Source organism: Salvelinus alpinus, chromosome 3 (genome assembly GCF_045679555.1).
Source record: "Salvelinus alpinus chromosome 3, SLU_Salpinus.1, whole genome shotgun sequence".
NCBI lineage: Eukaryota > Metazoa > Chordata > Actinopteri > Salmoniformes > Salmonidae > Salvelinus > Salvelinus alpinus.
This window is the reverse complement of record NC_092088.1, coordinates 68,401,649-68,418,840: the sequence shown is the minus strand read 5'-3', so window position 1 is coordinate 68,418,840 and position 17,192 is coordinate 68,401,649. Positions and strand designations below refer to the sequence as shown.

Here is a 17,192-nt window from a genome sequence, read left to right as displayed (position 1 = left end):
GGCCGAACAGGGAAGGGTGGTCCGGGCATACGTCACCCACTGGTTGTTGGCTCCAGGAAGTGGGATTGGTTGAGACCAGGCATCTCAGGGTGGTTTCCAGGTCTTGGTTGGCTCGCTCTGACTGACCGTTAGTTTTGGGATGGAATCTGGACAGGCTGGCCGACGACCCAATAAGGGTGCAGAATGCCTTCCAGAACTGAGACGAGAACCCCGATCGGAGAACAAGTCTACCGGGAGTCCATGGATCCGGAAGACATGCTGCACCATAAGCTGGGCCGTCTCCTTGGCAGAAGGTAGTTTGAGGAGGTGGATGAAATGGGCAGCCTTAGAAAACCGGTCGACTACCTTCAGAATGACAGTGTTGCCATCAGACAGAGGGAGCCCAGTGGCAAAGTCCAGAGATATGAGACCAGGGACGATGAGGGACCGGTAGTGGCTGCAGTAGGCCAGAAAGAGCTTGCCGTGGAGTCTTGTTCTGAGCACACACTGCATGTGGCGACAAAGGCAGAGACGTTAGGAACCATGATGGGCCACCAGAAACGTTGTCGGAGGAAGACTAGTGTACGGCGGGACCCTGGATGACAGGTCAGCCTGGAGGAATGAGCCCATTCCAGGATCCGGGACCAGACTGGGTTAGAGACAAACAGCCGGTTAGCCGGGCCCCCTTCAGGTCCAGGCTGGGAGCGTTGTGCCTTACGAACCAGGTTCTCAATACCCTAATCCACAGTGGCAGTAAGTCATGAGGTAGGGAGAATGGTTTCAGAGGTCGAGGGTGTGGCAGAGGAACTGTATAGGTGGGAGAGGGCATCAGACTTCACATTCTTTGACCCTGGGCGATAGGAAATGGTGAAGTTGAATCTGGTAAACAGGAGGGACCACCGAGCCTGCCTGGAGTTGAGGCGCTTGGCTGTACTGAGATTCCAAGTTTTTATGGTCGGTCTAGACCAAGCATGGCTGTTCTACTCATTCCAGCCAGTGCCTCCACTCTTCCAACGCCATCTTAACCACCAGGAGTTCTCAATTGCCTACATTGTAGTTCCTCTCTGCAGGATTATTGTGACGATGGGACAGGAAGGCACAGGGATGAAGCTTCTAGTCCTGGGCAGATCACTGGGACAGGATGGCCCCCACGCCAACATCTGAAGCATCAACTTCCGCCACAAATTGACGCAAGGGCTCCGGATGGATGAGGATGGGTGCTGTTGTGAACCGATGCTTCAGGTCCACAAAGGTTTTGTCGACAGCTGGAAACCATTTGAACGGTACCTTGGGAGAGTTGAGTGCTGAGAGGGGGGCCGCCAGGGTTCTGTAGTCCCAAATTAAACGGCGGTAGAAGTTTACATAATCAAGAAACCGTTGCAACTGCACACTAGATGTTGGTTGAGGCCAATCCACCACTGCTTTCACCTTTCTAGGATCCATCTGAACATTGCCCTCAGCAATGACATATCCCAGACAGGTGATAGTAGAGCGGTGGAACTCACACTTCTCGGCTTTCACGAACAGTTGGTTCTCCAGGAGGCGCTGAAGGACCTGTCTGACATGAAGAACATGCAGATCGGGGAAAAAAAACAACAGGATGTCATCAAGGTACACGAACACAAACCGGTTTAGCATGTCCCGAAGCACATCATTGACAAAAGCCTGATAAACACCAAATGGCACGACCTGGTACTCATAATGTCCACTGGCTGTGTTGAAGGCTGTCTTCCACTCATCCCCCCGCATATCCAAACCAGGTGGTAGGCATTTCGAAAGTCCAACTTGGAAAATATGGTGGCCTCCTGGCGAGGTTCAAATGTTGAGCAGAGGGGTAGGGGGTAACGGTTCTTGACAGTAATGTCGTTAATAAGTCCACGGTAGTCAATGCACGGACGCAGGGTCTTGTCCTTTCTCACAAAGAAAAACCCTGCGCCGGCAGGAGATGCAGACGGACGGACGGCCCGCCCCAGTGGCCAGAGACTCCTCTATGTATTCCTCCATAGCTTTGGTCTCTGGTCCGGACAGAGAATACAACTGACCCCGAGGTGGTATAGTGCCTGGGAGAAGATCAATGGCACAGTCATAAGGACGGTGCAGGGAAAGGGAAGCAGCATATGCCTTATGGAAGACCTCCAGGAGGTAATGGTACTCAGTGGGAATGGCAGAGACATCCACAGTCTTGCTCACATCCTGAGGAAGACGACTCGGGGAAGGCTGTGCTGCTTGAAGGCAGTGGGAATGGCAAAATGGGCTCCAACCCAGGATGGAGCTTGTGGTCCAGTCAATCACAGGTGTTTTTGTAGCCAGGAAAATCCCAAAACAACTGGAACATGGGGAGATGCAATGAGGAGGAACCGTGGTCTCACTGTGGTTACCAGAAACCTGTAATTGAACGGGCACAGTACTATGGGTGACTTCCCCTATAGAGTGGCCGTACAGTGTCCTAGCATCCATTGGCACAGAGAGAGGCTGAGTGGGAATACCAAGCTCTGAAGCAATAGTGGTATTCATAAAACTTTCATCAGCCCCAGAGTCAATGAGCACTCGGAGAGACTTAGATTGGTCTCCCCACAGCACAAGCACAAAGGGTGTGCGGGTGATGGGAATTAGGGAACTCCCAGTCTGTCTCACCATAGTGCTGGTACCCATTAAAGATAAGGGTTTCCTAATAGGGCAGGTAACAATAAAATGTCCTGCCCCTCCACAGTACAGACAAGCGTTACTGTTTATCCTCCGTGAGGATAAACCCAACTGCATAGGCTCAGGAGTATACAACTCACCCATTGTAGATTCACGAGAGTGCTCAGGTGGCTTCGAATCCTCTCGTAAAAGCTGTTTTCAGAAACTTCCGGATTCCCTCGAAGGTGAACGAGCCATAGCGGGTGCCCGAGTGTGCCCGAGACCAGACCTCTCAGTCCTACGTTCCCTTAGGCGTCCATTGATTTTGATGGTTAGGGCGATAAGGGAGTCCACCGGTAATTCCCGAGCAGCTAGCTCATCCTTTACATCCTTAGATAATCCTTGCAGAAAAGTTTCAAAAAGAGACTCCGGATTCCAAGCACTCTCAGCCGCCAACGTGCAAAAATCAACCGCGTAGTCTGCCACACTAAGGGAGTTTTGATGTAAGTCAAGCAGTTTACTGGCCGCCTTTCTCCCAGATACCTTTCTCACCTCTGCCATAAATTCCTCCAGATGGCCACAAATGGCAGATTGTTGCTCTCAAACTGCGGTATCCCAGGAGAGCGCCCTTCCCGACATTAGCGTAATGATATACGCTATCTTTGATTGGTCTGAAGGAAACGAAGATGGCTGCAGCTCAACAATAAGCGAGCACTGCGAAAGAAAACCCCGGCAGGCACCAGGATTCACCAAATATCGCTCTGGAGGTGGTAAGAGGGGTTCTCGGGAGCCGGGATAGGCTGTACCAACTCACCAACGATAGGGGGGGGGAAATTACTGGGTGATTGTGGTTTTTCTAGTGGTGGCAGGCAGCCTCTGAGCTAACATGGTCGTGGCGTTCAGTCAAGGAACAGAGCCCTTCCAAAAGGCCCTGTAACAACTCCTCATGTCTCTCAATGGTGGCTCCCTGCAGGGACACAGCGTGGCGGAGCTGGTCCAAGTCTGCTGGGTCTGTCATGGCCAGTTCGTACTATGACACAAAGTGAGACCCAGATGCAGATGGTTGGAGTCTTACAATGTATGATAATCCAAAAGGAGTAGGCAAGAGAATGGTCACGGACAGGCAAAAGGTCAAAACCAGATCAGAGTCCAGGAGGTACAGAGTGGCAGAAAGGCTCGTGGTCAAGGCAGGCAGAATGGTCAGGCAGGTGGGTACAGAGTCCAGAACAGGCAAGGGTCAAAACCGGGAGAACTAGAAAAAGAGAATAGCAAAGGCAGGAGTATGGGAAAAACCGCTTGTTGACTTGGAACAAACAAGATGAACTGGCACAGAGAGACAGAAAACACTGGGATAAATACACTGGGAAAAACAAGCGTCACCTGGAGGGGGTGGAGACAATAACGAGGACAGGTGAAACTGATCAGGGTGTGACACTTTACAATGTTATGTCCTCAATGTGAGCAGTATATTGTGTGATCTAACAGAAGAGGTCAGATTTAGCCAATTCTCTGCTGATAGAAACCATAATACGAATTAGCTAATAGTGATTACTATTTACAATTCATAACATCATGGGTGAGCTCACCAGTGATCTAAATAATTGAGTAAATCACTTTCTAAAAGTCTAAAATAATCAGACGGTGGGTAGAGTGGTTGCACCACCATGTTTGTTTTTCTGCATCAACCAAAGATAAGAAGAAATGACCAGATGAGTTGATTCTGTTTGCAATATGCATGTTGAAGGCGAAGGGGGTGAGTCATCTACAATCATTCACTTCCGGAAGTTTACTCGAAAAATGAGTGAACCATCCCTATAACATTGCTATATCATCTTTGGTCTGACAGATGTTTCTGTGAAACCCAGAATGCGTTGAATGATGTCAACAAACATGGCTCCACACATACCCGGAAATAGCTTAACATTAGCTCATCATAATCAATACAACCTTCCCAAAAAATATTTTACACACATCACGTGTCCATTACAATCTATTTAAGAGGCGAAATGCATGATTTATCACCAGAACTTGAAAACGTCAATAAAACAGAAAAATAAATAAATAATTATCCACACAAACCATTTTCTGATAGTGATTTATTGATATAAGTGGCCCATGGTGGTGTTAATATATTGATTTGTCACCACAGATGGTTTGTCTACTCTTGTGGCTAGATGGAGTAGCTAGTACTACAAAAGCTCAATCTAGTGGTCGCGTCCGGGACCACAGTAGTCGACAACTGTAGCGTTGTAGCTAAGCCTAACCCTAACCATTTTCCTAACCTTAACCTCATTCTCTTAACATTGTATGTTAATTCACCCTAACTGCTGCGTTAGTTCTCCTAACCTGCCACGTTAATTATCGTAACCTGCTATGTAAACAAACCATTGGTGGAGTCAAATCATCAGTATTACCACACCGGCAGCCAATCACATCACCCCTGACACTCACTTGGAGCTAGGGCTGTTAAGGTTGACCGTATTACCGCCACACCGGCGATCACGAGTCATGAAGACAGTCAAATTCCATGTGACCATTTAGTCACGGTAATTAGGCTTCTCCAAGCTCTGATGCTGCTGATGGTCATTAGTAGCCTACCAAACTTGCTAACTGCCTGATACACGGCACTTTATTGTCCCTCTAGTCACTCTGACACCAATGCAATGTCATCTAAAATCTAATCAAACCTTATGAGCTGATGTTGCGCAACCTTTCTATAGGCTTTGCAATTGCGTGAGAAAACAGAGTGATGACCTCTATTAAAAAGAGGAGGCCCCCATCAGCTTTCGATAGGCTAGGCTTACTATATTTATTTCTCCTCTTTCCTAATATTAAGCATATTGCTTCTCTTTACAACAGAAGTATAGCCTACTTGTCTGGCATGAAAATGAACCTCGGGAAATGCGTCATCCATTCGCTATTTAAGTGCATAGATGAATTGTATTTGTTGGTGCATGGTAGTGGTCCCTTCTAAATCAAAACAGATTTCACAAATACTATTTTGTATATGTAAAGACAAGGTTAAATAAAGAATACTCTGATGGGTGACAATATTAGCCTATAACTTGTGATTTATATACTATCGCTTTTGAATGATGCCCAGCGTAAGGCAAGAAACAATGAATACCTTTTTTTGTCCCATATCTCATGTAGCCTAGCCCATAGGCCTGTATGTTTTGATAAGGTGGCCAAATAATTTCTTAAAATTAAGCACATTAATCCGCTTTACAATGGGTGTAGAGCCTAAATGGCATACATACGCAGCACGTGAGTTTCAAGTTTGAGTAAGATAATTTTCACCATAAAAATGCACCTTTATGATGAAAGCATTACAAGCATAATCACATTTGATAATGGTGTTTTCCCACTAATGAAACATTCATGCTTATAGCCTACTGCTGTGTGTGCATTGCTGCACTTATACATAAAATGGCTTATACTTTTCCATGAAATTTCACCAGAGAAGAAGGCAAACGTTTTACGTGCCCCCAATCGATTGTGTTTTTTTGTTTGTTTATTTGAGTTGTTTGTAACTTGTTTTTTGAATTATTTTGTACATAATGTTGCCGCTACCATCTCTTATGACTGGCAGAATCCTTTTTTCCCCTATAATGAGTCTGACAAGCCCGACGCGAACGATATACTGCTTTCTCTGGAACAGGCCCAGATCCCTGTGATTTGCGTGAAGAGGAGGGGGAGAAAAAGGGGCTGGAGGGCAGGCTGCCTTCTGAGAATTCGTAGGCGATCGAATAAACCCCCACTTCCTTCCAATCTGCAAGCAAACCTGCAATCTTTGGACAATAAAATAGATGACCTACGCGGAAGATTAAACTACCAACGGGACATTCAAAACTGTAATATCTTATGCTTCACGGAGTCGTGGCTGAACGATGACACTATGAACATACAGCTGGCTGGTCGGCAGGATAGAACAGCGGCGTCTGGTAAAAGAAGGGACGGCGGACTATCTATTTTTATAAATAACAGCTGGTGCACGATATCTAAGTCTCGATCTATTGCTCCCCTGAGGTAGAGTATCTCATGATAAGCTGTAGACCACACGATCTACCTAGAGAGTTTTCATCTGTATTTTTCGTAGCTGTTTTACATACCACCACAGTCAGAGGCTGGCACTAAGACAGCATTGAATGAGCTGTATTCCACCATAAGCAAACAAGAAGACACTCACCCAGAGGCGGCAATCCTAGTAGACGGGGGGACTTTAACGCAGGGAAACTTAAATCTGTTTTACCAAATTTCTATCAGCATGTGCAACCTTAAGAAAAAACCTTTGGACCACCTTTACTCCACACATAGAGACGCATACAAAGCTCTCCCTCGCCCTCCATTTGGCAAATCTGACCATAATTCTATCCTCTTGATTCCTGCTTACAAGCAAAAATTAAAGCAGGAAGCACCAGTGACTAGATCAATAAAAAAAGTGGTCAGATGAAGCAGATACTAAGCTACAGGACTGTTTTTCTAGCACAGACTAGAATATGTTACGTGATTCCTCCAATGGCATTGAGGAGTACATCACATCAGTCACTGGCTTCATCAATAAGTGCATCGATGGCGTCATCCCCATAGTGACTGTACGTACATACCCCATCTAGAAGCCATGGATTACAGGCAACATCCGCACTGAGCTAAAGGCTAGAGCTGCCGCTTTTAAGGAACGGGACTCTAACCCGGAAGCTTATAAGAAATCCCGCTATGCCCTCCGACAAGCCATCAACAGGAAAAGCGTCAATACAGGACTAGGATCAAATCATACTACACCGGCTCTGACGCTCATCAGATGTGGCAGAGCTTGAAAACCATTACAGACTACAAATGGAAGCACAGCCGAGAGCTGCCCAGTGACACGAGCCTACCAGACGAGCTAAACTACTTATATAATCGCTTTGAGGCAAATAACACTGAAACATGCATGAGAGCACCAGCTGTTCTGGACGACTGTGTGATCACTCTCTCCGCAGCCGATGTGAGTAAGACCTTTAAACAAGGCCGCAGGGCCAGATGGATTACCAGGACGTGTACTTCGAGCATGCGCTGACCAACTGGCAAGTGTCTTCACTGACCTTTTCAACCTCTCCCTGTCTGAGTCTAAAATACCAACACATTTAAGCAGTCCACCATAGTGCCTGTGCCCAAAAACATTAAGGTAACCTGCCGAAATGACTACCGACACGTAGCACTCATTTCTGTAACCATGAAGTGCTTTGAAAGGCTGGTAATGGCGCACATCAACACCATTATCCCAGAAACCCTAGACCCACTCCAATTTGCATAACGCCCCAACAGATCCACAGATGATGCAATCTCTATTGCACTCCACACTACCCGTTCCCACCTGGACAAAAGGAACACCTATGTGAGAATGCTATTCATTGACTACAGCTCAGCGTTCAATACCATAGTGCCCTCAAAGCTCATCAATAAGCTAAGGACCCTGGGACTAAACACCTCCCTCTGCAACTGGATCCTGGACTTCCTGACGGGCCGCCCCCAGGTGGTAAGGGTAGGTAACAACACATCCGCCACGCTGATCCTCAACACAGGGGTCACTCAAGGATGCGTGCTCAGTCTTCCCTGTTGACTCATGACTGCACGGCCAGGCACGACTCCAACACCATCATTAAGTTTGCAGACAACACAACAATGGTAGGCCTGATCACCGACAACGACGAGACAGCCTATAGGGAGGAGATCAGAGACCTGGCCGGGTGGTGCTAGGACAACACCTCTCCCTCAACGTGATAAAGACAAAGGAGATGATTGTGGACTACAGGAAAAAGAGGACCGAGCACGCCCCCATTCCCATCGACGGGGCTGCAGTGGAGCAGGGTGAGAGCTTCAAGTTCCTTGGTGTCCACATCACCAGCAAACTAACATGGTCCAAGCACACCAAGACAGTCGTGAAGAGAGAACGACAAAGCCCTTTCCCCATTAGGAAACTAAAAAGATTTGGCATGGGTCCTCAGATCCTCAAAAGGTTATACAGCTGCACCATCGAGAGCATCCTGACTGGTTGCGTCACTGCTTGGTATGGCAACTGCTCGGCCTCCGATCACAAGGCACTACAGGAGGGTAGTGCGAATGGCCCAGTACATCACTGGGGCCAAGTTTCCTGACATCCAGGACCTCTATACCAGGCGGTGTCAGAGGAAGGCCCTAAAAATTGTCAAAGACCCCAGCCACCCTAGTCATAGACTGGTCTCTCTGCTACCACACGGCAAGTGGTACCGGAGCACCAAGTCTAGGTCCAAGAGGCTTCTAAACAGCTTTTACCGCCAAGCCATAAGACTCCTGAACACCTAATCAAATGGCTACCCAGACTATTTGCTTTGCTCCCCCCCCTTCTTTTACACCGCTGCTGCTCTCTGTTGTTATCATCTATGCATAGTCACTATAATAACTCTACCTACATGTACATATTACCTCAACTAACCTGTGCCCCCCTGTATATAGTCTCGCTATTGTTATTTTTCTGCTGCTCTTTAATTACTTGTTATTTTTATTTCTTATTCTTATTTTTTTTAAATGCATTGTTGGTTAGGGGCTCGTATGTAAGCATTTCACTGTAAGGTCTACCTACACCTGTTGTAATCGGCACATGTGACTTATACAATTTGATTTGAATATAATGTGAAGAAATGGTTATAATTTATCAACAATTTAAGCTAAACAGTCTGATCTGTTGCGTCAGACTCATTGTCTAAAATAGTTTTTGGTATGCTAGTGGTTGTATTCATTTGGGATCTAGCACATCCCACAACTGTCCCAGACCATGTTTGGAATATTTATTTCTCACACAGAATAGAATAGATCAACGTTTGTACTATGGGGGATAGTAGATTGACATAGGCTAGTGCTTTTGCTGTTTTTTAGGCCTACTCATCTTGTTGGCTGACATAGTAAATGTGTTCTTCCAATATATTCAATAACCACCTCGGAATTGAATTAGGACGTGTGCAGTTGCATCCCCAATGTGTCTATCTTCACTTGTAGCCTGTAAGAAAGACCAGATCAGGTGACAGAGAGCCATGTGAGTGAGATGTGCTTCGGAGCATGCAGCACACAGGGAGAAAGGAATTCAGCCACTGGCAGCAAATGGCATGGATATTAATAGGGGGCTTTACAGCTGCACAAAGGGGATCCCGTTGGGTAATTCAAGGCATTATCAAGTGTTTGTCAAATTGTGAATGAGAGACTGAGGAAGTATGTACAGCCTGCACAAAAAAAACTAAGCAGGGCTCACTCCTTTCATGCAACTTTTTTCAAATCATTATTAGAGTCGCATCATGCAGCCTTAGAATGTATTAAAAATCAAAACATATAGCCTAACATTTGTACCACAACTGAAGTTACATAAATAACTCTAAATTAAGCACATAGGAGTACCTGTTTCTTTGTTAACAGCTGAACACAGAATAGCCGCATGTGCGCACTCCCTCAAAGGGTTTGGAGAAAATTGCCATTCTAATGTTTTCAGCTTTGTTTAATTGTATTCTTCATACTATCAAATATTGCCAAGGAATTCTCAGCGAATCTTGTCTGCTAAATAAACTAGTGTAGCCCACAGCCATATGTCATAGCCAGATCAGGACCTAACATAAGGACAACTCAGAGTTTAAGCCATTTTATGTATAATTGCAGCAATGCGCACACGGCAGTAGGCTATAAGCAACAAGTGAAATGATTACTGAACAAGTTTCTTTTTAATTGGACACAGTTCCATTATGCAATTATATTGACAATATCTCACACACCTCCCCACTCCCTCATCATCCTCTCCACTCCCTCATCCTCCCTACTCCCTCTCCAAACAGGATGTTGCTAGAATACAAAAGTTGTCCTCTTTCTTCGGCAAAGAAAGATGTCTAGTTCCAATTATGATGTTGGCAAGTTATAGTATGTTCAATACTTTGTGTGTGTGTGTGTGTGTGTGTGTGTGTGTGTGGTTTCTGAAAGTACAGAATAAAGAGGAATTATTAGCAAATAAAATACCAGGATATAGCATTAAAACAATATTACAATGAAGTAGCACAGTAACTGATGGACTCCACAAGGACTCCACATGGGGCAGGGCAGAGCAAAGCTAATCAGGCCAAATTAATACACAGGCCAGTGCAATGGTCATGATAATGCCAGGACAGCTTCAAAGGATACAACACAAGCTAATACTTATTTGATGCCATTAGCATTTGCATTGTTTTGCATAATTAATAGAAACATGTAACTACATAAGCACAATTGAGTATAATAATAGAGTAATTATTAGTAAGGCAAACAACAATGAAGGCAATGCGGGAGCCAGCTGGAAAATGTGTCAGGGGAGAACATTTCGGGGAGGTTCTGTTCTGACTGGAGATGCACAAATGTCTGCATACTTAACCTGAAGAAACACTGGGAGAGTGCTTGGGTTCTCATCGAAGAGAGAAGTTTGTCCAGCTCATCTAGCTTATCCTCACCTCATCTAGCATATCATGCCTTAAACATACATCGTCCGCTACAGTGAAATGGGCAACTTCTATGTGAATTAATGAGGAGGCTGAGAACATCTCATTTCAAACTGTTCTTAGAAAATCATGTCAAATTGAAACATAGCCTCTAGACAATTAGCAGGCAGCGTGTCTTGGTTTGAGGGCAGCACTGTTTAACTGTCCTGTTGCATAACAATCACATTTTAGAATAGTGAGCTAATTCTGACATCACGTGCATGAGAAAACTCACACTGGGGGTACTGTTAGAGATATTTAGAACTCGAGCATGAAAAAGTGAATAAAAACCCAATAGATGGCTAAATTAACCCATCTTTGGGTTGGGGGTGTAGCTTTCAGATAGATATTTTTGGCCACCCATTAGAGTAAACTTCATTCCTGTTCATTGTAGGTTTGTACATTGAACATTTATAGTTAACCACATTACAGACTTTAATATCATTATTTAAGCTTTGTTAAAGCTACAAAAGTGTCAGTGCTCAACCTTAAAATATGTTGACAAAACAACTGAACAGATAAACTGGAATGACAATTACTCTCACAGGTGGCCAAAAATAACTATCTGAAAGCCATATCCCCAATAAGCGATGTCTCCAATCTTCTGTTCTGACCCAGTGGTTCATAGCTCAATTTCCCAGAATCAACACCCCAACCTGGCTCGTTTTAAGTTTACATACCAAACAACCCAGCATTTTCTGGTATACAGACACAAATCCCCTGGATCCCTCTCTTATGCAATGAGACAACAGTACAGTCCTCTTTCATTTTATTTTTGAGCTGTGTAAAACATTACACTTTTTGTTTTTGGCCAATGTGTGAATGATGTGCGTGTGTGTGTGCCTGTGTTTTTATGCTTGCTATTATTCCCTGTGTGCGTGAAAATACAGTTTGTCTCTCCATCTTTTTCTTCCTGTGTGTTTCTCTCTCCCTGACTTATCCAATAACTCAGTCCATTTCTGTCTGTCTGTCTGTCTGTCTGTCTGTCTGTCTGTCTGTCTGTCTGTCTGTCTGTCTGTCTGTCTGTCTGTCTGTCTGTCTGTCTGTCTGTCTGTCTGTCTGTCTCTCTCTCTCTCTCTCTCTCACTGTCTCTTATCTTTTTACATTATTTTCTTTAATATATTGTATGACATCACATTTGATGTATTTCTGCATTTGAACCAAGACATTTACCTATCATGTATTTCTATCTCCATAGAAACCAAACCAGGAACTGGCTTGTGTAAGCAGCAGGGAACCATTGCTCTTTTTGGCAACGTGGTGTACAGCGGCCTGCTCAACGAGCACATCTGGCATTTCGGGGTACCCATCGTCACCAGACTGGTGAGTTTTTGGGAGTCCTTCCTTCCTCTCTGTCTGTCGTCACTTATTGTGCTGTGATTGGTCTCTGCTCCATCGTGGATGGTTGTTCTGTGCCACTGCTATGTTTAAAAAAAATGCATTCTTGAACATGTCAGACACACTGTAAACCCCAAGGCATTTTTAGCTCAAATACTTCTAGTAAAGTGAACTCAAAGTCAAGTCCTCACACTGATCTAATCCTGGAAGTAATTATGAATGCAGGTTGCGGGTGACTACAAGTTCCAACTGTTGGAAATCCTAACTCTGGCTAGATTCCAAATATAATTACACATCACTTTGCAAGCCAGCAGAATGTGACTTGCAGTTAGGGTTGCAAAATTCTGATACGTTTTCCAGAAATCCCAGAAATCCTTTTTTTTTTTACCAGAAAATTACTGGAATACTGAAACCCTACGTTCAGGTCTGATGTAGCCTGTAAACCATGAGTTTCAGGACATTGCATTAGAGTAAAGCTAGGCCTCAAAATAAGGCCTCATGACATATGTATTGTTGGTGTTTCCTTTATTTTGGCAGTTAATTGTATGTGCTTGTGATAAAACCTAATCCATAGTTTTTTTTTTTTTAATTGACACTGTGGCTACATTATGCTCTCTAGTGTTTGATACATTTTTTTATAATAGTTGCAAAGGAAAATACCTCTCGGGCCCCCTACAGGCTTGGGTGCAAAGGCTTCAGCACCTGAAAAGGCGTCCTCATGCTTCCCCTATTATGATGACATTTTGTGAAGTTTTGGTCTTCGGCAAGAGTTTTTTCGGCTGTTCATGTACACATGTTTTTTTCTCAAGGCAAGCCGAAGTTCTACACCCCTTCGTCATTCATTGGTCAACAGTAAGGATTCTTTGTTGTCATTCATCGATAGACGATTCATCGATAGAAGATCTCCTCTGCAAAAATGTCAAAATGAATGACAGATTTCTGAAATTATCGTAGATTTATTCTGACTACTTTGAGGAAGTGTATACTGGCTACGGCATCTCAAGATGGACAAACAGTATTATTGACGCGTTTCTCTTTTTTCAATCCGAAGGTCTTATAATTAAGGGAGTATGCGAGAATACACAGCCGAATAGTCAGGATGAGGAAGCCCCTGCATTAATACGGCCATGTGGAGGCTTGACTTGGTGGGGGCATTATTCAATATTTTCAAGCTTGTACAACTCACATCTGGACCCCCTACAAAGTCACAGTGACTCTATTGGTTTGAGTAATGACTACAAAATCAGTAACTGTACTCCGATATATTGAGGCCAGGCACCACATTTTTTAAATCATATCACAATCCACTTTTACCATTTGAATGTAGACCCGAATACAAAAAAAATTTGTAGTAATTTTTATAACATATATTTGATTAAAATATGCAAATGAGGCAATACCTCACTAAATGTGTATTTGCATACCATGCAAAGTAATTTTTCTGGACACTGGATGAAGTCAGCCTAAATACACTGCATGATCATCTCATTCCAAAATCATGGACATTAATATGGAGTTGGTCACCCTTTGCTGCTATAATAGCCTCCACTCTTCTGGGAAGGCTTTCTACTAGATGTTGGAACATTGCTGCGGGGACTTGCAGCAATGAGCATTAGTGAGGTTCGGGCACTGATGTTGGGCGATTAGGCCTGTCTCGCAGTCGGCATTCCAATCATCCAAAAGGTGTTTAATGGGGTTGAGCTCAGGGCTCTGTGCAGGCCAGTCAAGTTCTTCCAAACGGAACCATGACAAACCATTTCTGAATGGACCTCGCTTTGTGCATGGGGGCATTACGATTTCCCTTCACTGGAACTGAAGGGATAGCCCGAACCATGAAAAACAGACCCAGACCATTATTCCTCCTCCACCAAACTTTACAGTGTGCACTATGCATTGGGGCAGTTAGCATTTTCCTGGCACCCGCCAAATCCAGATTCATCCGTCGGGCTGCCAGTTTCCACTGATCCAGAGTCCAATTGCGACAAGCTTTACAGCACTCCAGCCGACGCTTGGCATTGCGCATGGTGATCTTAGGCTTGTGTGCGGCTGCTTAGCCATGGAAACCCATTTAATTAAGCTCCTGATTAACAGTTATTGTGCTGACGTTGCTTCCAGAGGCAGTTTGGAACTCTGTAATGAGTGTTACAACCTAGGAGAGATGATTTTTACGCACTATGCTCTTCAGCACTCGGTGGTCCCGTTGTGTGACCTACCACTTTGAACCTGAGCCATTGTTGCTCCTAGAGGTTTCCACTTCACAATAACAGCACTTACAGTTGACCGGGGCAGCTCTAGGAGGGCAGAAATTTGACAAACTGACTTGTTGGAAAGGTGTTATCCTATGACGGTGCCACGTTGAAAATCACTGAGCTCTTCAGTAAGGCCATTCCAATGCCAATGTAAGGCCATTCTTCTGTAAGGCCCTTCTACTGCTAATCTCTATGGAGATTGCATGGCTGTGTGCTCAATTTTATACACCTATCAGCAACGTGTGTGGCTGAAATAGCCGAATACACTAATTTGAGGTGTGTCCACATACTTTTGTATATATAGTGTATTTGTGTTTCATTTTATTAAGACACTCTAGGACCGGGCTTCTCCAGAGCAGATTGTGGATCATCTGTAAAATACTATAGACATTTTTGGCACATTTTTCCTTTTTTTTAATCCAGGATAAAACATTTACAACATATTAGCATTCCCTCTGGGCAAGTCTGGATAATATATTCAAGGATAACCACATGCAATTTGGTAAATGCAGATGCTTCTGAAGCTGATAAAATTGTGTTGGCGTGTGGGAAGAGTCTGACTTTCGGGAAATGGCAGTTAGAATTAGACTACAAAATGACAAACGCCTATTTCGATCCAATCACCATCTCTTCAAAGTATGTTACTAAATGTAGTCCAGTTTGCAACATTCTCTATGAAATGGGCTTTGAAACTATGTGTAATTCAATGTGTTGAGCTTTAAAATGATTGATCTATGTCCATGAATGTGGTTCAAATAAACATTTTGGGGTCTAAAAACTAATATTAATAGACCAAAATACCAAATTGGGAGGTGCGAGAAAAATATTCAGCCTGTGGTGCCTGTCCTTAAAGTTTCCTCAAATGTTTGAGTAATGACAGCACATAGCGGTCTATAGTGCCGTGTGTAATAGCAATTGTTTAAGTTGTATTAATATAATTGTCTGTTATAGTGATGCTATACATGCAAATAAAAGGGAATTTGTTTGCTGAATATTGAAGTAGAGGAATTGTTTAAAAATCTCAAATTGGGAAAAATAAATTCAACTGAAAGTTGCTGATAATAATATACATGATGATTGATTATGAAAGTGTGTGAGTAATATAAGAAACATTACATTTTGATTGATTGCTCATCCTTTAAAGGCTACATAACATTTTCAGATGCTATAGACAGTTATGAGTCTATTTAGATGGCTTTGATTGAGGCTAGTTTGGTGATATGCTAATTTGCTTTCATGTTATTTTCTGATGTAAGTTGGTTTGACTTTTATACTTTTATTCAATCCAATATATTTCCTCAGAGTTCTGAATATTTAATTGTGAATATTTATATAGCAGCTGATATCATAAAAAATGTTACGAGCTTGGTCCATATTTTATTGATAGAGACATTTGATGGCGCACACTCACACACAAACACATACAGACACACACAGACTCTGACATACACTCTGACAGACTCAGGCACACACACATGCGCCAACACACACACACACACACGTTAAATGATTCAGTGCATGCTACAGCTGTCAAAGCCCAGGGTTGGAGAGACGGGGTAGAAATGAAATAGATGTCAAACTGAACAGCTGTCCTTGGCATAGCTCATGTTTTAATATTGCAAGGTGTTTGTATAGTGGAGGAATATGACACTGGGCCCAACTCTGCTGGGGCAGTATTCATACTATAACATGTTTGTTTGTGTGTGTGTGTGTTCTTGTGTGGGCATGTACACGTTTGCACGTCTGCAAGTGGATTGTTCATACACCAAGAAGACGTGTAAGAGGACATATTACCTGTAAAATAACCCTGAAGACTTGCCTTGATTGACCATTCCCGCTACAATAGGGAATAGAGTCAATGATTAATCAGAGGCAGTTGTTCTGAACCAATGACTAGTCTCTTCTTTTAGAGGATTAAGTAATTAATAAGTTAATTGAGGTAATTGAAAACGACTGGAGAATCCTCTCCTCCATTCTACTAGAGAGAGAGAGAGAGAGAGAGAGAGAGAGAGAGAGAGAGAGAGAGAGAGAGAGAGAGAGAGAGAGAGAGAGAGAGAGAGAGAGAGAGAGAGAGAGAGAGAGAGAGAGAGAGAGAGAGAGAGAGAGAGAGAGAGAGAGAGAGAGAGAGAGAGAGAGAGAGAGAGAGATAGAGATAGAGATAGAGATGACCATGGCCGGTCAGTCTTCTGAAGCCTCTCTCTTTTGCTCTTTCAGACCATAGTTCAGACAGCCTTACATGAAATATTTACTCTGCCCCAAAACCCTGAAACTCAACTTCAAATCAGAGTAGAGGGCTGGAGAGAGAAAAAGAAGAACAGATGACAGAGGCAAATGCACTACAAGCTAATGAGTAGGTGTGTGTGTATTCATTTGTGTGTGTGTTGTCAACTACCTTTGCTGTGAAAGCCTGTTTGGTCCCGCACAGTCAAAATCATATTTGGTTTACATAGCTAGGTAGCTAGTCTAAGGGTGACTGCAGCAAATATAATTACAGGTGTTC

General features: G+C 43.8%; 1 protein-coding gene across 9 annotated transcripts in view; it reads left to right on the top strand.

The window, feature by feature from the left end:
* LOC139571203 (RNA binding protein fox-1 homolog 3-like) overlaps nt 1-17,192 on the top strand; it is a 761,620-nt gene that overhangs the window by 506,221 nt on the left and 238,207 nt on the right. For all 9 annotated transcript variants that reach the window (XR_011674253.1, XM_071393837.1, XM_071393834.1 and 6 more), the window contains one exon: nt 12,304-12,428. Coding sequence is in view for 8 of the 9 variants with exons in the window: in XM_071393837.1 (XP_071249938.1) it covers nt 12,304-12,428 (125 nt within the window). In the remaining variant the exon portion in view is untranslated. The remainder of the gene's footprint in view (nt 1-12,303; nt 12,429-17,192) is intronic.